Consider the following 23,480-nt stretch of genomic DNA (forward strand, 5'->3'; position numbering starts at 1 on the left):
AGATTGCTTTCGAGGTAGGGTGCCTGCGTAGCTTTGCCATACACAGCAGCCGCCACAGTAGAAACCCCTCCCATCCCCCTGGTGCCTTGTGCGCGACAGAAGATGATGTGCTTCCTCCCTGCTTTCCTTCCTTGTGCGCACGAGACTGAGCCTCGGTTGTCGGGCGATTTTCCAAGTTTCCTCGCACATACAGCATACGGCACTTGGCGACGACGTTATCATGCTTCAACTTTATACGGAATATCACGGCGACGGTAGAAATGTGCCTGGAGTGTCCATATAATCGCTATTGCAATAAAACACTAACTTTTACATACGATTATAGATGTAAAGAAAGGAGAAATAAGAATAACTATTATTGTGGGACAGCAATTTAGCTACACAGGAATGCCATTATTGTTGGTCTATGCTACCCAAATAGGCACAACAGCATCAAAGTGTTCCTCCTGCTGCTCATTTGAAGGCTTACAGCATGACCTGTTGGGGCAAATTAAAGAAGGCCAACACATTAGTTTTGCTGCCGCACCATCCTTACAATAACTATCATTTTACCAAATATTTCAATAACTTGGGCACTTCAAGGTGTGCTATTCTGTTGCAATGTCTTTTGGGCCTTGTGCACTTAGTGATTTGATAATGATTTTTAGGGGGGGCTTCATTATTGGGATGTGCACAACACACTGGCAAGATAACATGAATGCTAGCCGGCAAGGGCAAATAAGAGCAAAAAATTTTAAAAGCTCACATCATAAATTTGCATCTCAAAGATCTGAACGTGAAGCATTACATGAGAGGCTGGCATTAAAAATGCTTTTAATAATCCCGATCAATGGCGTATGACGATGGAGCGTCTAAACTTGTGCTATCACAAGTGGCTCGTCCTTGGCGTCAATGAAAAAAACATGCACCATTCCTACAGAAAGAGCACTGCCGTTTATGTAAGAGCTGTTTCAGAGGAAGCCAGTGTGCAAAAAAAGCAGTTTGTGCTGCACATAATTTCGGTATGATGAAAATAATGCCACTGATAATAAGCATGCCTGGCAAATAGCTACACTGCAACAGCAGCTGATATTAGCAGACGAAATGTTCAAATGCAAGATTCCTTGTCCACACCATCCGCGTTTTAGGGGCGTCATAGTGTATCTGACAAAAGCTAAGTCTACATACATGCTCAAGTAGCCAAAGCTAGCACAGAAGATCCTTCTGTCATTGCGATAAAGGAAGTCGCAAATATGGACAAGTGCTAACTTCCAACTAACCTTTCTTTAGCCAAATCCAGTCATGAAAAACAATAGAAACTGAAAGAATGATAAAAAAAGCAAGAAAAGAAGAACCATTTGACCAAATAGCATCTGCAGACATTGAACTGACCTGAAAGAAAAATAATTACCATATTTTGACTCTGCTAATGGCTAGAATACTGTTGATAGTGGTACAGGGCAATCAGTGGTATAGAAGTGTGGTCCTTAACCATAATATATATATATAATGACATGCATGGAAACATTTTTTACTGTCCTACACTATAGCTAGTGGGCCAGCCTTCGTCAGAGTGACTAGCCACTCAGATAAAAGCTGGTTAATAAAGAATGTGTTGCCATGTATGTTAAGTTTCTCTTTTGACACGATACCAACGGAGCCAGTGTGTTTTACCCAATGTCCGTGCATATATATATATGTCCTTAACTTTGTCTACATTTCGTCATCTATATATTTATGGATTATTAGCTCACTCAAAGACAAACTTTTGATGGGCAAACTTAACAAATGAATCGTAACAAAAAGCAATGCGCTGTCACTGCAAAATCGACAGTCATGTGTACAGTGATAAAGGTAAAGGAAAGAGTGTCTTCGATACAGTATAACAACCATTCCTCTTCACTGGCACATTTTCTTTTTTTTTTAAATTCCGAGTGTCCAAGCTGAAGAAACAAGCAACAAAGGCCTGATGAGCAGCTCAGGGATCCACACACCTTAAGAAAAACTAATGGAAGTGAAACACGGCACTCCAGAAAAAGTATGACCTTGACAGACAAATGCTGTACCCTAAAAGGTACGTACTATGGTTTCCGTAAAACAGCAATTCATCACTGTAAACATATAGCTTTCTTTGAACTTTAGGGAAAAAAAAACACTGCTATACAATGGCTATGAACTGCAATGACAATTCAAAATTGTGTACCTTATGGCAACTAGTGTCCTTAACTAAACACAGAGCTCATGCAATGGTTCACTCTGAAATGTGTCATCAAGAACATTTGTTAATGTAATAACTAAGGAAATGCCACAGAAACCAGGCTTGTTTGCAGAGATGTATGTGTTTAGCAATTTGTGAGGCTTACTGAAGGCTTAAAAATGCTCAGAAAGGTAAATTTTTACTAAACGCATAATGAATGCTACTGAAACAAATGCAACAATCATGGTTTCTGCATACATTTTGGGATAACATCCATACAGCTATAAAACTGTATTATGCTACTTTAAAACCATGGTAAATGTCAAGTATCAATAAGCATAAAGCTCATTACAAAAATGCTGATTAGAATGACAAAGGAATGGTGTTACTGTATTTAAGAATAAAATACGAGATGTTAAAAAAGTGTGGACATGAATTAGTACTTATTACATCAATCAACACATGTAACGCTACAGCAGGCCAATTTCAGTGACATGCTCAAAGTAATTTGCTGCAGCTTTTCGGAGTATACTGTCTTAGCCTAACAGTACTTTGTTCAGGATGGCTAAATTTAATGCCATTTTGAGAGAATGTATTTTGCTTCACCGAGTGCCAGCTTGGTGGCCAGATGCTACATGAGAAAAAGTGACATTTAGAACTGATGGCAGTCAAAATTTAGTGCTACAAAAAGCATTTGAAATGATTCCTACTAGCACTTAGAAATGGGTATTAAGTCCTGGACCAGGACGAATTTTTCTTCAACTGTGAGGCTTTTCTTTCGAGGAACTCGTATGGGTTTCCTTTGTAGCAATTGCTACGAACGGGTGGATGTCTAATTTTCCCTTTATTAATGTTTCTTTTTTTTTTTTGTAGTGGAAAACATATCTTCATAAAATGTTTTAATGGCTACATCGCCAAGCCCCTGGGCTGACTGACTGGAATACGTGCAGGACAAAGAAGCGACAGAGGCAGCCAATGAAGTGGGTACTGGAAGCGCGAGATGGTTGTTGTTAATTGAAACTAATGCACTTTAATTACTGCTCGCACAAAAATTATTTAATTCTTCTAATATTTGTGCACTCATGCAGCTGCTGGTGTTGAAATAACACACCACTAGAGAGCTGAATGAAGTTAGTGAGAATGAGCGAGAATTACTTGAAGAGACTAAATTTGCATCTGTGATGGTACAACTATCTGTCATACTTTTGTTTTGTACTACTCCGCTTGACATTATTGCAAGGTGCAATATTTGCTTGCACTTGAATTGTTGCCTGCCGCAGCACCGCAAATGAATAAGTTGAAATGATCCCTTTGCAAGCTATTCTCTTACATCACCTGCACAACCTTTAAATAAAAGACCAATTAGGATATTGTTACGTGATATGTTATGGTGTTTAGTATTGCAACACACTGGCATGGGAACCAGCCTTCTTAAGCCAGAACGAGCAATGTTGGCTGCACAAAATGTTTCGAACAACTTCTGTACTAAGGTCATGGCTCTATGTGCTTTTTGTGTCAAAAGATTTATTTCTGACTCGAAGCATCTTCAGATTTGTTCTCATTCAAGCCATCGCAGAAAAAAGTTGCTCGTGGTCAAATGTGGCTCATGAGGAGAAACTTGCAATTGGGAAGTGTAAAACTAGCCGAGCATGCAGCAAGTCAACAATTCGCTCACCCTGTGGATTGATGAAGGAAGCCGCCGAGTTGGAAAAGGATGTCTATTTCTAGGGGTGTGACCTGGGACATCTGCTGTGCTGCATACAGGAACTCCTCTGCAATGTGCACAAGGTCCCAATGTAGACAAGCCAGGCCAAGTCATTAAAAAGCAGGCAGCCATGTAAACTGTGTCTTCCCAAATGAATGCCACAGTCGTGGTATACAAAATATCAACCACCTGAGACTGTTTAAGGTACTACACCTAAAGTCAAATGCTAGGCTAAACTAATATGACATATTACCTCTCCAAAATTTCTCAAGCAGCATTTGCGCCTAAAACAGCAATTCAATAAATAAGAAAATGGTATATGCATAGGATTGGACTGATGCCACAAAGCACTGTAAAAGTGTGAGGTATTATGCCTTGTTCTTGACTGGTGTGTGAGAAATCAAGCAGCACTTCTCTATTTTTCTGCAGAAGAAGTTGCATGACTTCTCAGTTATGTCAATGTTGTGATGATATGAGCATGGCCTTTGAAAAGGGGCAATGGAACATGTCAACAAGCTCACTGTGTAAAAATTTCTGGTGCATTGAAATCTTTAATTATCTTTATACTCTATAAGTTACATTATGCACTGTAGAAAGTTCGCTTTACCGCATGTTATCCCTTCTTAACTGTTTGGCCAAGCCTACTGCATCCACATTTATCACTGAACAAATACCCTGACATCTAACAGAACAACCTCAATAAATTCTTCATTATCACATGCCATGCACAAGTCCTCTTCATCAGAAAATTTCCCCCAGTAACTGACTATACATGTTTTCAGACGTATTGATCCGTCTTCAAACAGTAGGCTACTATTCCCTGAATTATAAAACTTGTACCTTTCAATTTTTTAATGTTAAATGTTGTTCCATATCTGGCTTCCTGTATGCATCTCCGTCAGCAACAGTTATCATATTCGACTCTTTTTCTCTTTCCAGTTGTCTCTTGGGTTGCATTCTGCAAACAAACCTTTCTCGTTGGTTCCGTTAGTAGCCTCTGACGTTTGTTGTTGTGCTGGCTCCTGTCCAAGACTTTCATATCTCTTGAACTGCTGGTTTTTGTTCAGTGCATAATTTTTGTTTTCTCAATAATTTTAGTTTTTCGTTGCATCTTTTTCCCCTTTGCTGGCTGACCAAGAAAGTCACTAGATAGCATTATGCTTTGTGCATCTAAGCTTGTCACCTGTGTGCTCAGTTAATCAGTTGATAGCACATCAGTGTTGTCTGTATATCTCCTGCCTGGTTGTCTGCCTTCTTTTGCCAGATTGAGCAGATGCTCTTCACTCAAGTGAGGTAGCGCGCTCAACACTATCAGCATGAAGCGAAAACGGTCTCTCAAAATGATTGATTGAGAATACAATCCCAAGATTCCTGCATGACACCAAGATGTAGTTCCTTCACCTTCACCTCTTTTTTTCTAAAGCACTCATGGCTGGGATAATGTAGTGATTCAACTGCAATTCTATTCCCTTTTGCACACCGTCAGTGGTCTGAGTGGCATTCTGCCCATGTTATCACTGGGATTGGCCAGTTGACGATAAGAGTAGAATCAAATGAAAGGAATCTGTACATTTTACGAACCCTGCACTTTTCAAATTACGCACCAGCTTCAGAGGCAATTTTCTCAGTCTCTTTGTGCACAAAATCTTAATTATTGATCAAATTAAATAATTCCACATAATTAAATGATACCCAAAACAAAAATCCATGTTCTTTTATGAATATATAAATATATATAGAAGTTGCTGCAAGCTGTTACATACTAGCAGACTGCTGAACATTTTCTGAGATTTCTTGGCTCTTGTGCTTTGTAGGTTTGCTAGTGCATGCGGAGGTGTATTTACTAGACCTAACATTATTGCACGTACTTCTTACTATTTCTGTATGTTTTTGAATTTCCTAGTCTGTATGTTTTTGAATTTCCTAGTTACTCTATGTGTTCATATTAATTTGCATACTGGCCTCATAGCATTGTACACCACAATTCGAGGCAAAGCTTATGGACCTCTTTTTGCAGTTGAAATTGCTTGAAAACAAGCACTCAACGTGTTCACAGAGCTTGTTCTCAAGGAATTTCAAATGCAATAAAGTGCAACAGATGAACCTATCAATAAGTCAAGTCAATGCAAACCAAGGCAGCAAGAGCATAGTCATCACACTTTCAATAAACCAAGGTACAGTACAAGAGAACAAAAATTGCCATTCACCTGAAAGTAGCACAATGCTACAAAGGAAACCAATGTAGGCTTTTTGGAAAGTAAGCTTCATAGTTAAAAAAAAAAAAAATTCAATTTGGACCAGGGACATTGATCCAATGGACTAATGCCGTACATGATGATAGTCACTCTACCACATGAGCTAACCAGGAGGCTAGCAGATTGCAGGGCAAGGCTGAATTAATTGACAACTCGCAGCAATGGGACACACAACACTGCAATTCAGTTCTGCAAGAGTCTACAAGGTGGAAGAAAGTTCACAAAAGGAAAATTTTGTTATTCACCCGACTTTAGCACGAAGTTACAAAGGAAAGAACTGATTTGCCATATTCAGAGTCCCTGTGCTTTGAGTTGTCAACCAATTTGGCCTTGTCCTGCGATCTTCTAGACTCCTGGTATGCTCAGGTGACACAGCGAGTGGCCCTGAAAGGTGATGGTCCCAGGTTCAAATCCCGGACCAGGGCAAGCATTTCTTCAACGGCGACACTTTGTTTAGAAGAAACCCACATGGGTTTCATTTGTAGCTTCGAGCTAGTCAGGCAAATAAAAAATTTCATTTTTTTTAATGAACATTCCTCAACTTCGTAATTTTTCACAGAACTGATTTGCTATATACAATTGATGTATGTCGTCACCTTTGAAAATGCATTAAAAAGAAAAGTAGTTTGTTTTTCATATCTCAAGACTTCCAGTCTATTCAAGAATATTTAGCAAAAGGAATTATGTTTCCACCTTGACTCGTTAAAAAGTTGCCGTTATTTTTCCAACCTTCGCATATGCATTCGAAAACGAAAACCAATAGCATCAGATTCCGGAAAGTGTGTAACATCATCCAAAATGTTGCTATGCACAGGTATTAATTTACTAAATTTGGGTTTACGAGATCAAAGACACTTATAAGAATGTTTTGTGCTCATTAAACTTTTTGAATTAGTTAAAAATTTTACAAGAGAGCTGCATGACACCTGCTCTTCTGGTATGTTTACATCGAGCATGCTTCATTTTGCCAGCAGTTTGTCTTCGAATCTCAGACTTGACATTTAACATGTTAAAGACAAAACTTGTCATGTTTAAGACCAACTTGCAGTGTTTCTTGACTCATGGCAAAGTTTTACGCAAAAATAACATGTCCACAAAAGCTTTTAGGGAACCAACAATACAAGGGAAGGCAGACAAAAACGCAGGTGAAAACTAAACGAGTGCTGCAGCTTGTGTACAATGAGAGCGTGGATGTTAGGCATATCAAATCTTGCACCTGTAGCTGAACATTGCTTTCAAAGCTTCACCTTTGTTTTTCTCAACCTGATTTTCGACACTGTCTTAGGTATGTAAACACTTATAACAGCTTTCCCCCATTTCCATATAAACTTGTGCATACTGTTTTTTTTATGTACTAAAGCAGTATGCTAGCTTGAGACATGCTGTAAGATATAATAATATGGGTAATTGTCGGTGAAAAATTTACTGTAACCGTAATTAAATTTTTTTTTAGTTTTCTTAGTAGCACGTGCTTCGGTCAAAAGATATAGCATGGACGGTGATTCACTGTACAGCGCAATGATATTGTTACATACCTGTGAAATCGTTATTGCTTTCTGCCTTTCAGTTTCTAGTTGTCACTGCTTGCATGACATCCAGATTGTGGCACATTTTTATTGATCAAAATATATATTTTTGCTGTTTCAATAGTTCAACCACCTCAAAATGCCTACTGAATGAATACTAATTCCTACATTCAGAAGTGTGACTTAACTTGAAGCCCATGCTTGACTTGGTCAAGTGGACACCTGACGTGAATGGAGGCAATCAGCATCTTGGGGCGCTATAACGTAACGCTATTTGCATAACTTTTCTATTCCAATTCTGCAATCACCCGTCCACGATTGGCCAAAAAATTTTCGAGGTACCCCCACTTCACCTGCCTGTTGCGTGCTGTCCCGAAAACCATAATAGCTCCCCATCTGATATGATGTATACACACTGATTATGCGTGATTAGACCGAACAAAAGAAAAATAATTATTTCTGATTCGAAGCCTTTTCACCATTAGCCCTCTAGTATTGGTCAAGAAGATTTCTGACTGCGGCCACTTTGTCAGGCGACGTCACAAAACCGCGAACACTCACCGCATCAAATTACGCATTAAAGATACATTATTATGCCAAACAAAACTTAATTTTTTTCTGAACAGTCTTCCCCATTCTAAAAGGAATAGTAGGTGGCTGCCCACGAATTTCTAAGGCACTGGCTACTCGCACCTGTCGGAGAGCATGGATTTATTTGCAGATAATAAATCTTTTTAAGTGGCAGTATAATGTTATTGAGCCCTTTCAGCATGTATATGACATTGCTCTGCCAACTCTTCTCTGCTGAGGATCCATTTTACTGGCATCCCTAACTTTCCGTTGCATGCAGCAGTGATTTTTGACCAGACACAGAAAGCTAAGCAAAGAGAAGTGGGCCAATCGCCAATGCTGGCCCCACCCTCCTCATCCGGTTATCTACTTTCACTGTGATGGCTCAGTTCCATCAAAACTCTCTCCCTTTGAGCATGCTCCTCGCCTCTTGTCAGCCTCTTGTTGGTGGTAATGTAAATTTGACATCAGGAAATCGGAATAAAAACAAATTGGAATACTTTTACATAATAGGGCCCTTGGGCACGTTAATGGCAGGCATTATACTAACCAAGTCAAGCATGGGCTTCAAGTTATTGAAAATTTTTATCATGGAGGTAACATTGCAACTTTTAGACTTATTCTTAAATTTTCCTAAAAGATGGTGCCTTAATAATATTTGGGGTTTTACGTGCCAAAACCACTTTCTGATTATGAGGCACGCCGTAGTGGAGGACTCCGGAAATTTTGACCACCTGGGGTTCTTTAACGTGCACCTAAATCTAAGCACACGAGTGTTTTCGCATTTCGCCCCCATCGAAATGCGGCCGCCGTGGCCGGGATTCGATCCCGCGACCTCGTGCTCAGCAGCCCAACACCATAGCCACTGAGCAACCACGGCGGGTAAGATGGTGCCTTGACACAAGCAAGTGTATTAGTGCAGTTATGAATACTTTCGTAAAAGCGCAAACTGAGAGGATAAAAGGGCCAACCTAGCCCGACTTGGAAGTTTTGCTTTTCATGTCAAACAACAAGAGAAACAGGCAATGTCAGGTTTCAAGCAGAGTTGTCACACACACTGACCTTTGGTGACCTCGAGGGAAGTGTTGCCTTTGGTGAAGTTGAGGTAGATCTTCTTTACCAGTTCCATGTTGTTGAGCAGCGAGTTGAACGCCATGAAGTACGGAAACGTCACTTGGTGGCCCCCCGAGGCAGAGCCTGCTACCTACGAGCAAGGTACAGTATCGTCCTTTTTCAACTTAAAAACTAATCGGTATTTAGGCTTGGTGAAACAGTAAACAGGGCATACCTTGTCTGAACAACAATTTTCACACCAATTATGTTATTATGCATTTTATGGTTCGAATCTTTCAATGTATCACTTAGCACTGATACTTGCCAGGTTTGTAAAAGAAAAAAAAAAATGCGAATTTTCCTTCGTCTGGAGTGTCCACATTGCATGTCCAAGTGATTAACGGAATTCATCTCCACAGTATTGCTTTGCTGTACCGAAAATTCTGGAAGTCCACAGCCACCATGTTTTAAACATTACTGACTACTAGAGGCCCTGACATAGACGAATTTGCAGTTCTTTCTTGACAAACCATGCAGGTAACAGCTTAAAGTGTTAAATTGAACGATTCGAGCCATAAAATGCAATCTTGCTGCAAATATTGAGCAGAAAACAAAGCAGTCGTAAGCGCGAAATTTTTTTCTCTGATTTAATGAAAATGTGCACGTCCCCATATATTCTGGAAATTCATAGGGTGCTCTGAAATCTCTGCTGGATATTTGAAGAGAGGCACAAATTATGACACACACAGATGAAGTAGACAGGACGAACACCCTCTTCTAATAGCTATGTGCGCGCAACTAGCTCTATGCTGGTTATCCAAACTGAACTGGTCTCCGCAAAATGTGAATACGATCCTGATCTATGTTACACGTATTTTCTGAATATTGTGAAACTTAATGTGGAGTACAGAAAGAGCTCAAGAATAAAAATAAGCCATCTGCTCTATAAAATTCTTTCACTCTAGCCTTATTGACGTAGCAATGCAAAGGTAATGGCCCACTTGACAACTTATTGTTTTCAAAGCAAGTAAGCATGCAAAGGAGAGAGAAAGCAAACGTAATTGTTACTGACTGCTATCTATACCACATAATTTATTTCTTTTTTGTTTGAAGCTGCAGAGCATAAACCATCTGCCAAGGTTTTTTTGTAAATAAGTAGATGCATTTTGCAGACAAGAGATTTCGAGTCGCCAGTCTCCGTGCACTACACCTTGCACTGAACGGATAGAATCGACGGCATATACAGGCGCTGGCAAAGAGAACTGTGGACTGCTGTTGCAGTTACAGTTTGTTTGACTTACTGACAAACAGTATAACAAGGCGGGATCCTGAAAAGCAAAATTCAGACTACACTTGACACAAGCCGCAAAGCGTACACCTCAAAGTCTCGCTTCACAAGCGAGTTGCAATCTGGTCCCAGAGAGAGGGTGCAATAAGGAAACGTGGTAACTCACGGCAACCAAGTTTTTCTTGACGTCCTCGCTGAGCAAGTGCGACTTGACCGAAACCATAATGTCATTGAAGTCCATGGCGGCAATGGCACCGCTGCGCTTCTTGTCGTACTGCTTGAACGCCTGGACGGCATGCTCTTCATGGAAGTCCTACGCACAAGCAGCTGGTCAGCAATGCTCGAGCGTGGCAGCAAAGCAGTGAGACAGGAAACGAGCCAAACAGAAAATAAAATAAATGCTCAGCACGAGGCAGCGGCCCAAGTTCGCATCCACACTCACGTGCAAAAGCTGGGAGAACTCTGCATAGTTGACAGTCCTTGCATGGTCTGCCCCGAAGTGTAGAGTCATAAAGTCGCTCTTGAAGTCAAATGGAATCTTCTCATACAGCGTCGTCTTCTTGATGATGTCCTCAAACTCATCTGAAATCAAGAAAAAGGAATAATGATGCCCTCATGTCAAAACACCATCGATTAGACAAGTGAGATGATGCATCCCCTGGCTAATCTTTTTACGAAGCACTAGGTGCTGTCATCAGTCATTCCCTTACCATGTGTAATTGAACCAGATCCATTGGTGTCAAACATCTGAAAGGCTGCCTTGTACAGCGCGTCGGGCTGACACAGGACACCTTCAAAAGCTTGAAACTCCATGAATGAAATAAGCCTGATACGAAAGAAACAAAGGAATCACGCATGGGGGAAGTCAATGATAATGAAAAGTACCACTGCAGTTGGACACAGAAAATGAACCCAAATAAAGCAAACTATTGTCGATATTGAACATGCGAAACTAACTGATTGACACTCATGTAAATCAACTTTCCTATAACGAACTAGACATCAGATATATTGAAATCTCACTGTCCGCTGCCAGCGTCGGAAAAGTACTTGCAAGCCGTGAATGCAGCATGCAGGGAAGTCACTGTCTTTTTTGTCATGCACAGGCAACAAGTACTGTCTACTATGCATAGTTTTGTTTTTAATCAGTGGATTCTTTCCTAGATTGCCTTCTAGACTGGAGGCAAAAGATCCATGTATAATAAATGCATCACAAAGGTCAATTTAAGCTTGTCAAGGACTAGTTTAGATATGTCGAATTACCTGATGTGTTGAACTATTTTTAGCGCATAAACCTGTTCGTTATAACTTGTCTCTACTGTACTAGTACTTGAGAGTGCTTCTTCTAATCCATAAAAACTGAAATGAATTTTTTCAAATGATAATGCTTAGCAAACTGGCTTGATGCAGCATTACTCACCCATCTTTGGAAGTGTCCAGAATGCTCCCGAGCATGTTGACCGCTTGCTGGTTGTACTTGGGGCCTTCATACAGGCCAAGAAAGCCTCGTACAAAGTCATTTGGTGTCATGTAATTGCTGCCATCTTTCTCAACACTGGCATACTGCAAGGCATAAGTGTACATGAGTTGGCAACTAATGCCATCATAACACATACTCATTATATCAATCAATTTCACATTCACCATAGGACATGGGCCTGTCCCAGTGATGAACTTCAATCACCCGTCTTGTGCCAGCTGACCTCATCCTATGCTTGCACCACCAAATCGCGTTCTCTTCGTGACCCCATTTCCAATCTCTTGGCTCCAATTCTGGTTACTCTAATAGATCACCAGTTAACTGCTCTACACATTACGCAACTTATCTAACCCCACATTTCTCTTAATCTCAACTATAACATCAACTACACCCATCTGCTCTCTAACACACTGCCCCTTTTTTGAAGCAAACTTCTACCATTGCGAAGAAAACACTAATAAACACAAAACGCGCTTGTCTGTGTTTCTTTGTGTTCTTCGTCCTTCGTCTCGTTTTCTTCGTGCTGGTAAAGGTTTGCTTCAAGATCATGAACCAACTAACCCACACCACAGTCCTGCAATGCCCTCTTCCTTGTGTCAACATTACATTTACCCAGTTTCCATTCCATTATTTGATCCCCAGTTTCTGCTCAAATCTCCTTATTATGCAAGATTCAGCGCAGTAGGCCATATACTTCTTTTGAAGGTTAATGCTAAGCTGCTCTTCATGACTTGGGCATAAAAAAAGGAATAAAGAGATTTAACACCCTAACACAACACATGAGATAACAACACAGGCTGTCCTTCAAGATGCACCCAACACTCGGCACATGAGTGTTTTCTGCACTCCGCTTCCCCTAACAAAGTGGTTGTTGTGGCGGGTCATGACTTGATACCTGTCACACATGCTACAACCAATTTTTAATCATCTAAACATTTTTTTCATGTGATCCGAGTCCATGGAGAACATGGAAAACTTGCTCAGAAAAAAAAAGGAAAAAAAAAGAAAGCAGGAAGAGGAGTTATTCTCACTTTATCAAAGACTTCACGAAGCCTGTCGCTGTCAGCTCGTCGAATGTACTGTTGACTTCCCTGCAATGCATTACAAATACAAAAGCAATTACACACTGTGCTAACTAGTAGTGTTTTGAGATTGGGTGCAGGCGAGTTTATACGGTAGGCACTAGACAAAACGATTAAATTGCACACAAAATTAAGCATGCTTCTAGCCTGAAATTGCTGCGCAAATTGCAGCACTGATGCACATCAGCCAAGAAACATACATGCAAAATAAATAAAAACTATTTAACTCACAGAAGCGACAGACTGCTGCCCAGAATGTATAAATTTATATGTGGCTACCACAAGATTTCAAGGACTGCAAAGCTCTTTTCATGTACAAGCCGCAATCTCAATGTACAAAAACTGCTCACAGGTTGCCATTGAAGACTCACTCTTTTTTTTAAAATCAAGAGGTATTTATCAAATGTAACTACATTCCCATAAAGATCTTTCAAGGGAAGTTGGTTTCCAATGCTGCGAAATTGGCACACTTGCAAACAAGCAAACACATGCTCGAACTATTCCTGACAGGTCAGTTCTTCAAATGACCTTGATGGTACAGAGGTACACATGACATATCAACACTGCACTGAAATCTTGAAGGGTTTAATGCGCAGATTTCTTTTGCGTGAACTGGGCAAGAAATTCGTAACAGCGCAGATGACATTGACAAAATGGCATGTTTTCTGTTTACGGACGCAAACAGCTGCATCTCTTGTACAGTTAGGTTCAATGGAAAAATTCACGACGCTCTTCTATAAATCACCTGCTCTTTAACTTTTAAAGTCTGTGCTAACTATAAAGGTTTCATTAATTTAATGCGCGATTATCAGTTACATATATATTAGTTTTTTTTTTTTTTTGTGCGTCACACCTGCACACACCTAATGTAAACTTATGTCATTTCTGTGGTTTTAAACGCACTCCTCACAAGCAATGGTCGCGAAATTAGCAAATGCTACGACACATTCAATGTTCGAAACGAGTGCACACATAATTATTCACTATATGTTCAGAATTGACAGCTGTTGGTACATTTGTATTGCTGGTAGCTAAACTAAACGTCGGCGCTCCGAAAGCTTTGCTAGCGAATTAAAACCCAGTAACTGACCGACCCGATATATACGGCACATTGTCCCCGCCCTTTATTCTTCTCGGCACAAACGAAAGCGCGGCACAGTTCATGGACATTTCACAACGTGCTCGCCGTGTAATTGTCATAAACCTATGAATGAAACGTCAGTGAGGCAAGTTGAAGATAAGACGAGCTCGCGACTATAGCGCTAGCTCTGAGCAAGCCAGGTGAAGCGGTAATAAAATATTGACGCTCGCTAAAGCACGACCGTCCTTTCTATAACGGTCGCTCTCTCGGCATTACTCCGGGATGTCGGGAAAAAGGAGGAGTGAAATAAGAGCTCTGTCGCTGTCGCGAGACGGAGAGAGCTTACACGTTTGGGCGATTACTAGTCCGCGAGTTCGTTATGCGTACAGATGAGCTAAAACAACTACACAGAATGCAAACGAAGTGATGAGTACCAACGAAACAAAAGAAAGCAACAACAGTTTCACCGGCACCGGGCTTCATATCATACCTCGCATGATGCACGGCTGAGGAGCAAGCGCAAGAGACCGTAATCTTCCATACCGGCCTAGATACAGAAAAATGCAGGATAAAACAAAAAGAATGCAACAGAAAACAGGCATAACTGTACAGCAAGAACTAAGGAAACTGTAACGTAGGCGGTTCCGCTATCCTCACGAGCTAAACATCCTAACTTATGCCGTACCTTTTCTTCCAGCAAGGTCACTTCAGCATTCTCAGTGGCCATGATGTGAAAAGGGAAGCAGCAGTCTGCATTCCTGGTTCCCATTGGTCAAATCTTTGGCCAAACGCGATTGGTCCCAGTTTTAGTTGTGAAGTGTGTCGTCATTTCCGGATGCGCTAAACGTGACTCGGCGGGAAAACAAGCAATGAAAATGGCGGGTGAGTGCTGGTTGTGCCGTGCTGGCGGTGCGAACGTTCCGTCTGATCGCTTTATATGAACTAATCGCATATTGACATGTACCGGCATACGCGGAATTATGAATAATGCCTGAAACCTATGTGTCTGTTGCTCTAACTGTGAATGTATCGACAGCGTTGACCTTTACGGGAAGCGCTATCGTAGACGAGCTCCCGGGAGAGCAGAAACTACGTTGTTTACCTCAAAATATTTTAATCGGGCGACCGAGCCTTCATCACTCCGTGAGCAGCACTTATCGTATCGCCTGCAACATGAGGTCCCTGGCATTTACAGCGACTAATATTTGAGGCTTATAGAAACAACTGGCCATGTTATTTCGGTGCCACATTTTTTTTTCTTGCGGCTTCGCCAGCTGCGGCGTAGCCGCGGCGATCTATATTTTCCGTTGTTGTGCTGAACATTTGTGATTTTTATTCCTTCTAGGTGTCTCATTATCGAAAGAGGCCCTGGAGGCCTACGTCGTCTCTGCGAATGATGTTGTGCACTTCAAGTTGGGTAAGAAACTAGCGTTTCTTGGCGCACATTTTTGCTGATCACTGGGTTCATCTGTTCCAGTTATGACGACGGATGACATCGAAGATGATGACATTGCTTTTAATCCGGAGATGTCTCATCAAATCTTCGGCGAGGGGTAAGAAACCAAGATTTTCACACGTACCTCGCATTTGGCTGTCCTGCGTCGGTGTACTGTCAGGTGGGAAAGCCTGGGCTGGCGCTGGCATACGTGTTTGTCTGCAGGCACATTTCGCCCGGCGTGACGGCACATTGTGTACAAAAGCCATTGCCGGGTTGTTGATTGACGCAGGAAGCGCTTGCTAGCAAGTTTCACACGTCCTTAAAATAAAAGAAGGAAAGCTGGAATACAAATCGCGCATTACCCAGCATTCTGCAGCGATTACAGCACTACATGCTGCGATTCTTACTTTACATAGCATGACATCACTTACCGCTGTCAAATGTCTTACGTGTTTTGCGGAAAACTGGGGGCTTCTTATTTCACCACATGTACTAGCTGCAACAACTGGCTGTAACAATTGGATTTTCTTCTTCTGTAAGTGCTTCGAGATGAAATGGAATATCCATTGCATAATAGTAAAGCATTGATACTGTGTTTTTCTTTGTAAGCTTCGCAGCTGAAATCTTGATACTCAAGCAGTTTGAATGCCAGCTGACTGTCCTGAGCACTGTTGCTTTAGCCTTTGGTTCTATTACATCCTTGGCTTCTCGTGAATGTGTATTTCCTTGAAAAAGTGAAGGCCCACAGACAAATCGATGGTCATCTGAGTAATATGTGCCATATAGACGGTCACTGAAGCCTAGTAGTGCAAATTTGAACTTGTCTGCTATGCTTTTCAGTGCAATAGCCTATTGTAATCTTTAATGAGCAAATGTAAAGAATGACAGCACTGCTGACGATTTCGTTGATTTGTAAACATCAGTAATTCATTCAGGAATTGCGCCAGTAATTGAGTCGACAGGAACATGGTGGGGACCTGGAAAATGAACGGGGGAGAAAGCAGTAGAAATTGTTAGATATTACATACGGTGTCTGGTGTGAGAGTTATATTTGGTTCAAGTATTGATGATAGCGTTATCTTGCATCTGATATGGATAATTTACCATGTTCAAAAAGCCACACAGGGCCTCCTTCAGTGTACAGCAGTTGTGAACTCAACATCAATCACTACAGACCCTTATCGTCATCAGTCTATGTATCTTGAACTAGGGAGCAGTGCAAAAGATGAGGACGCAGAAGAGGCACACAGCAACCACAAGTAGAGCTGTATTCCAGGACGAGACATTCATGGAGTCTTTTGAACAAGAAATGGTCATGAAAGTGGTCATGTCGGCTAGTTGGTTGAACATCTTGAGCTAAGGAACAGTGCGAAAGACGAGGATGCAGCGCTTCTTCTCTGTCCTCGTCTTTCACACTGTCCCCTAGTTCAAGATGTTCAATCAACTAGCTGACACATTCACTTTATTAGCCTATTTACGTCCACTGTAGAATGAAGGCCTCTCCCAGTGATCTTCACTTACTCCTGTATTGCACCAGCTGACCCCATCTTATTCCTGCAAGTTTTCTTATTTCATCACACCACTTAGCTCTTTGCCATCCTCGACTGCACTACCCTTCTCTTCACACGCATTCTGTCACTCTCCTCGACCACTGATTATCCTCCCTGCACGTTACATAGCCTGCCTAACTCCAATTCTTCCTAATGGCAAGTAGAATATCAGCTGCCCCGTTTTCTCTATAATCCACACCCTCTCAGTTCTTCCTGTCTCAGTTTCTTAAGGTTACACGTAAACCCCTTTTCATTCCATCGCTCATTGCAGTATCGTTAACCTCTTCTCAAGTTTCTTTGCTAACCTCAGCCATTAGTTGGTCAAATGTGAATTGGGAAAAGAGTCTCTTGCAATTAACAGACCATTACACTAATTCACACTTGCCCATCTAACGGTGTACAGGCTGATTGCAAAAATTAAGACACCACCATTAGCTTGGCAAACTGCCTCACAGGGATGCTAGTTACCAGCAAGGTCCATTGCGACGTCCATTGACAGGATGCTGATGGTGTTCAAGCAGTCCATCACCACCTCTTCTTCATTTCCCATTGTAGAACCAGTATTCATGTTACATTGTCGCATCCAATTTGAGCAGTTAAATGTTGAGTGCAGAGAAACAAATGCAAAAGCTGGTAGATGACTGCGCATCCTCATTGGGATTTGGGTCTCCTGTTGTTTCACTATGTTGCTTTAATTTGGTGCTGGCTGCCATCATGCGGTCATTCTTCATTACAGGAACCAACAGGTTACATACAAATTGCTAGCACATTAACACTTGCTTTTTGTGATATAATGTTACTGGAGTGTGACAGTTCAGAGACGCTTGGCTAGTTGGAAATGCTCACTCTGTTCAAGGAGCTAACTGTGAGAAAAACAAATTTTACTATATTCTGTGATTTTACATGGCAAACTCATGATATGATAATGTGCCACACTGTAGTGGAGGACCCAGGGTTAACCCTTTCGCTGTCGGACCTTTCTGGCCGTGACGCACCCCCAGTGTCCGCTTGGTTTCAGGGAACGAGCATAACAGGGAATGAACATAGCAATTTATTTTTGATTATGATTGGTATACAAATAACATAGTAAATGCAATATGCACATTTCAGTGCTCTGCAGATGTTGTTAGTAAACATCATCATCATCAGCCTGACTATAGCATCCGTTCAACTTCCGAATCTGACGATGCGGAACTCATCTCTTCCTCGCATGAGACGCTGTCCAAATCCGAGCTCGGCTCGCATTCAGAATTGGAAGAGCCACCTCTCCAAAGAGCAGACGAAGGTTGCGCGCGCGCAGCCATCCGCAAGTAATCGCGCGCAGGGAGGATGCGCTTTCACTCGCCCGCACAACGCAGAGAAATGGGAGGTTGTGTGATCAAAAAGACAGACGGGGATGAAAAAAGGCTAACACAAAGTTCGAAGGGCTTTACGTTTACTGCTGTAAGTCGGAAGCGAGGGTGCGGCGAGAGAGCGAAAGCAGCAATCGAGTCACCTTTTCGGAGAGGCAGACACACCAACAGAAGAAAAATAAAAACCTTCAAACCAGCGGAGATGGCAGAACAACCCTTGAACCCATAACCCCACACGCGCGACGCATGATCTGGCGAACGCGGAGCCACCGCGCCACTCAGCAAAGAGAAAGTGGGGAGTAGCAGTCGCACCGCACTCTTCAATACATGGATTAACACAGGTCGGGGCGAAAATACGAACTTGTAGGAAGAGTCAACAGGTGGCGTGGCCAGTTTAGGAGCGCCAGCTTTGCGCTCAGGCGCGAAATTTTGAATGCACGGTAGAGAACGTACCGGTACGTCCGTGACAGCGAAAGGATTAATTTTGACCACTTGACCCTCACCAGGTCACATAACACATTTTGGTTATGCACTGGAAGTTATGTGCCCTCTCGGGAGGGTTCTACTGCAAGAATTTTTCAAATTGAATAATTAATAACCGAGATAAAAATATTTAAGTGCCGTAAACCCATGATTTCAGCAGGTGAGCGTCACTGCCAACAAGGACACTCTCTCCACTTGCCTCGTCTAGGCTCCGCAAGCGAAATTTCTTCCCTGCGTTCAGAGCTCGAAGATCGCGCGATGCATACGTCACGGGCGCCACCTTCATTCTTTTTCCCTTGCATTTTTGTTGCGCGGCGCACTTTTGCTGACAGTATCGCACGCGAGCTGTTGCGTTTGTCTTGTTTTGCGCAGTGCATGATTTTGCACGCTGTGCACAAGAACATCCAACTAGCAGTATAAGTCGATGCTGTGTGAACATTGAGATAGACACAAGCGGCTCACAGAGCATGCTCGCGCACTGGAACAAGGTAGAAAATGATGCATTAACACGCAGACGAAACAGAAGTACATCTCTCTTGCTGCTGTGTGAAGTAAAACAAAAATATGCAGAGGTTTGGTTTGTGTTTTATTATTTCTCTACACCTTAATTCGTCTATTGAAGTAACAGATTGCACAAATAACAGATGTTGCCTTGAATAATTCTCGAAGTGTCATGGGTCACTGTGGGCGGCGTCACGGCATATAAATGTATGTAGGCGCACTTGTGCATATATGTCATCCCTCCATCTTGGAGCGCGGCGCCCGTGAGGGGAAGGGCAAACTGTATTTAAGTAGTTTGAAATTTCAGCTCTTTCCGTGGTACATAGCCATGTAATTCTTAACAGACATAATCGTGAGCGCGCATTGTATGCACTGCACCTGTCAGCTCAAAATGGCCAGACTTGGTGAGGGGTCCTTTAATGTGCAACTAAATCAAAGTACACAAACCTTCTTGCATTTAGCCCCAGTAAATATGCAGCCACCGAAGCCCACGTGACTAGCTGCCACTGCAGAGCAGTTTGTCATTTAAGTTGACTTCTGTTATTCAAGTCGAGGTTTTGACAGAAGCCCGTCTGGTCGGGAGGCATCATGAAGAAGGGTAAAAAGAAGGACACCGACCACTGAAAGAATACAAGAAAAGGCGTTTTGGCTCTCCTCCCGTCAGGAGAGCCAAAACATATTTTCTTGTATTCTTTCAGTGGTCGGTGTACTTCTGTTATTGTGCAAAGAAACTTTGGTTACTATTATCTAATGTTTATCTTCACCACATCGTGCACGATGGTCACAGTTCACAGTAAAGCTGTTGTAATGACGGCATGATAAATCGACTGCATGCAGACAGTTGATGTAACAGTCGCCTATACAAATAGCAATACGAAAATTTATATTCTAGTTGCACTCAACACAATTGACGAAAAAAAAAAGGCGCAACAAACAATTACCAAATGCTGGTGGCACATGGGTAAAAAAAAAAAAGAACATCCTATGGCAAAGTATAATTGAAGAGAGAAATAGATAAAGAAACAAATTCACTAAAAAATCTGCCTTAAAGAATTGAGAAGACCCAGCTGTAAACAACAATTAATAGAAATTGCAGAATGAGAAATTAGCAAAAAAAAAAAAGAAAACAGGAACATAGCACTGCTTAAGAAATAATTGATTCCAACGCAGGCACCAAGTAAAACAACGGACGAAAGCAGGAGACACGAGACAACCACGTAACAAAAAACAATTTCCTTCGTCCGTTGTTTTATATGGCGCCTTCGTTGTAATCATGCATAATCAACTTGCCCACCAGCACGTGCACAGTTAAGAAATAAGCCGCTATCGGTTTAATTTCGCTCATGTGCATGCTTTATTTCTTCCCTCCCCCCCTTTTTTTTGTTAGGGAAAGCATCTTTGGCTACCGGGACTTGCAGGTCAAGCTGTACTATGGCAGCTGCTCGCTTACTCCATACCTTGGCATGGCCTACACGGAAAAGATTGATCTAAAGAAGAGTGACGGTCTCAAGGTATGCTGCTGCTATTTGCTCTGCACGTTGTCTCTGAAACCATCGATGTCATTATGCCAGCGGGAAGTTTATTGCTTCCCTGTGACCCACTGCGTTGGCTCGGTGGTTGCGTCATTCTGCTTGAGCAGGAGGTCGTTAATTGTAGACAGGAGTTTCGCTTGAGCCATCTTCGTACGTAAAGTTTAGGCTTGATGGCCAACTTCCTATTGCTCGCCTTGTACAGCAGGGCTTTGTTGGCACCAGTACAAGCAGAAACACGGCAACACACTGTTGAATAACCAGCACAACAATGTTGATTGCTACCAGTGGATTCGCTTGGACGTAAACTAGTTATGGCCGAAACGTTTGCTGGGGTCGTTCGGTGAACAAAGGCAAAGCGCAACAAAGACAGAAACAAGATGTGTAACCTGGGGTCCTTTTTTCATCATGGCTTGCGGTCTTCTCTCCTCTGGTGTCCATAGGCTGCGCCGATTTCGACAGCCCTGCCTTGGTCTTTGCGCTGGCTGCCCAATGGGCGCAGGGTGCCGTGGCCACTTGGTGGTCTACGTTTGTGACTGGTTTGCAAGAGGGTTGCGCCACCGTGAGAAAATCTGTCCTGCTCCTTGCACGGGAAGAGAGGAAGAAGGCGTCTACGCCCCACTGCTGCAATGTTTCATCATATTAAAATTGTGTATAAACACACTTCGTTATATTGAGGTTATAAATACATGGTGTTATATGGACAAAAAGTTATATAAAATTAAATAATTATATAGAGAACTTTCTTATATTGAAGTTTGTTATATCGAGGTTTCACTGTATAATACGGGGGACGTTGAACAAAAAATTTGAGTGTGTTACACAACTTCAAGGAACACTTGACACAAGAAATTGAATGAACTGGACCATTTTCATTTGTGAGTAACTTCAGTAGAACCCCGTTGATACGTTTTTCAAGCGACTGCAAAAAAGCTACTTAACAGCCAGAAAAACATAACAGTGAGGAAGGCTGCAAATCGCCGCAGCAACATAAGAAATGGCCCTGAACGGCTGCTGGTGCAGTTAATAGATGTCTTGTCCCTTAATTACATGTGTGCAGTCGGCACTTGTACTGTGAGCAGCGACTGCACACATTTAATTAAGGGACATCTACGATGTTTCGTGACAGTAGCTCCTTTCTACCTTTGATATGCTTCACCAGATAACATGGCTCTGTCATGGTGAAGTTGACTAAAGGGAATGGGCGGTTATGCATCCTTGCCAGCCCCAAAATAAATGTAGCTCTGCACTCAGTTCCTGGTACGTTTTAATTGATGCACACCACTTCGAATGCTTCACCATCTGCTTTGTCCATGTTTTCTCCTGACATGCTTGTGCAACCTCTCTGGCTTGTTGCAACATATTGTTCACTTGTTACAATGTATCGGTCACTTGTTGCAACACATAAATGTATCATCTCTGCAGGAATGAGCAAATCTCCCTCTGCAATGCTAAATGTATGTGACCGCTGCATTCAAACTCAACATAAGGTGCGGGAGCATTACAGAATGGCGACGTATCGAAGGGAAACATAACACATAGGGGTCAATGGGATTGAGGTCAGGACCATGAAAATGCGACATAGCAGCTGGGAAAACACAACAGTGAGGAACATATCAACAGGGTTCCAATGCATTAGAGTGGGTTATGGAGAAACTTGTCACCCTCCATGGTACCTCAGTGGCTGTGGCATTCTGCTGCTAAGCACAAGGTTACGGGTTCGATCCTCTGCTGTTGCGGCAACATTTAAATGGGGGCAGAATGCAATAACAGTCATGTACTTAAATTTAGGTGCGAGTTTAGAAAATACCATGCGGTCAAATTTAATCTTTAGCCCTACAGTACAGTGCCTGTCATAGCCCTGTTAGACCCCATGAGTCAATCAATCTACCTTGCCTGTCTCAACTCCTTTGGGATTTCAGATGCATTTCTGTCGGTGGGAAGATCGACCATGCCTACTCATGCAGCTTTTCTTCCTTTCAGGCTGATGATGTGCTCAAAACCGTCTTGGAGAAACTGCCTTCTGGTGTTCACACAAACATCGATGAGTTTGTGTCTGTACTTCCTAAAGAAACCACATTCCGACCATTTGGTGAATTACTTCACTCCTTTAAAATTGGAAAAGGTGTGTGTCTCATTGCATTGTTCCCCATGGTTCGCATTGATTTTATACTTGTATGAGGATAATGTACAGTGAAGCACTTAACTGCATCATACACTTGAAAAACCTGTTTGTTTACCTAAGCATAGAAATGTATAACATTGCAGCGCTATTGAAACATTGTCTCGCGGGATTTGAAGTGTTCTTCACTGGAGGTTCTTGGTTGTGGTGATGCAATAATCCGCACACAAAGTATGATCAAGTATCTGAGAAACTAGTTGCACTACGACATTCAAACCATTGATGTGTT

General features: G+C 42.0%; 2 protein-coding genes across 2 annotated transcripts in view; one reads left to right on the forward strand and one right to left on the reverse strand.

Moving 5' to 3' along the window:
• aralar1 (calcium-binding mitochondrial carrier protein aralar1) overlaps positions 1–15,000 on the reverse strand; it is a 40,612-nt gene extending 25,612 nt beyond the window's left edge. The window contains exons 1-9 of the mRNA XM_075693707.1: positions 14,902–15,000; positions 14,707–14,763; positions 13,085–13,144; positions 11,994–12,136; positions 11,284–11,399; positions 11,016–11,155; positions 10,740–10,886; positions 9,295–9,436; positions 3,852–3,948 (exon numbers count right to left, since the gene is read on the reverse strand). Coding sequence (XP_075549822.1) covers positions 3,852–3,948; positions 9,295–9,436; positions 10,740–10,886; positions 11,016–11,155; positions 11,284–11,399; positions 11,994–12,136; positions 13,085–13,144; positions 14,707–14,763; positions 14,902–14,985 — 986 coding nt within the window. The 5' untranslated portion in view covers positions 14,986–15,000. The remainder of the gene's footprint in view (positions 1–3,851; positions 3,949–9,294; positions 9,437–10,739; positions 10,887–11,015; positions 11,156–11,283; positions 11,400–11,993; positions 12,137–13,084; positions 13,145–14,706; positions 14,764–14,901) is intronic.
• Positions 15,001–15,053: 53 nt separating this feature from the next.
• Positions 15,054–23,480, forward strand: part of Hat1 (histone acetyltransferase 1) — a 47,309-nt gene continuing 38,882 nt past the window's right edge. The window contains exons 1-5 of the mRNA XM_075693708.1: positions 15,054–15,098; positions 15,562–15,633; positions 15,694–15,769; positions 20,928–21,051; positions 23,053–23,194. Coding sequence (XP_075549823.1) covers positions 15,086–15,098; positions 15,562–15,633; positions 15,694–15,769; positions 20,928–21,051; positions 23,053–23,194 — 427 coding nt within the window. The 5' untranslated portion in view covers positions 15,054–15,085. The remainder of the gene's footprint in view (positions 15,099–15,561; positions 15,634–15,693; positions 15,770–20,927; positions 21,052–23,052; positions 23,195–23,480) is intronic.

This window comes from Dermacentor variabilis, chromosome 5 (assembly GCF_050947875.1).
Source record: "Dermacentor variabilis isolate Ectoservices chromosome 5, ASM5094787v1, whole genome shotgun sequence".
Taxonomy (NCBI): domain Eukaryota; kingdom Metazoa; phylum Arthropoda; class Arachnida; order Ixodida; family Ixodidae; genus Dermacentor; species Dermacentor variabilis.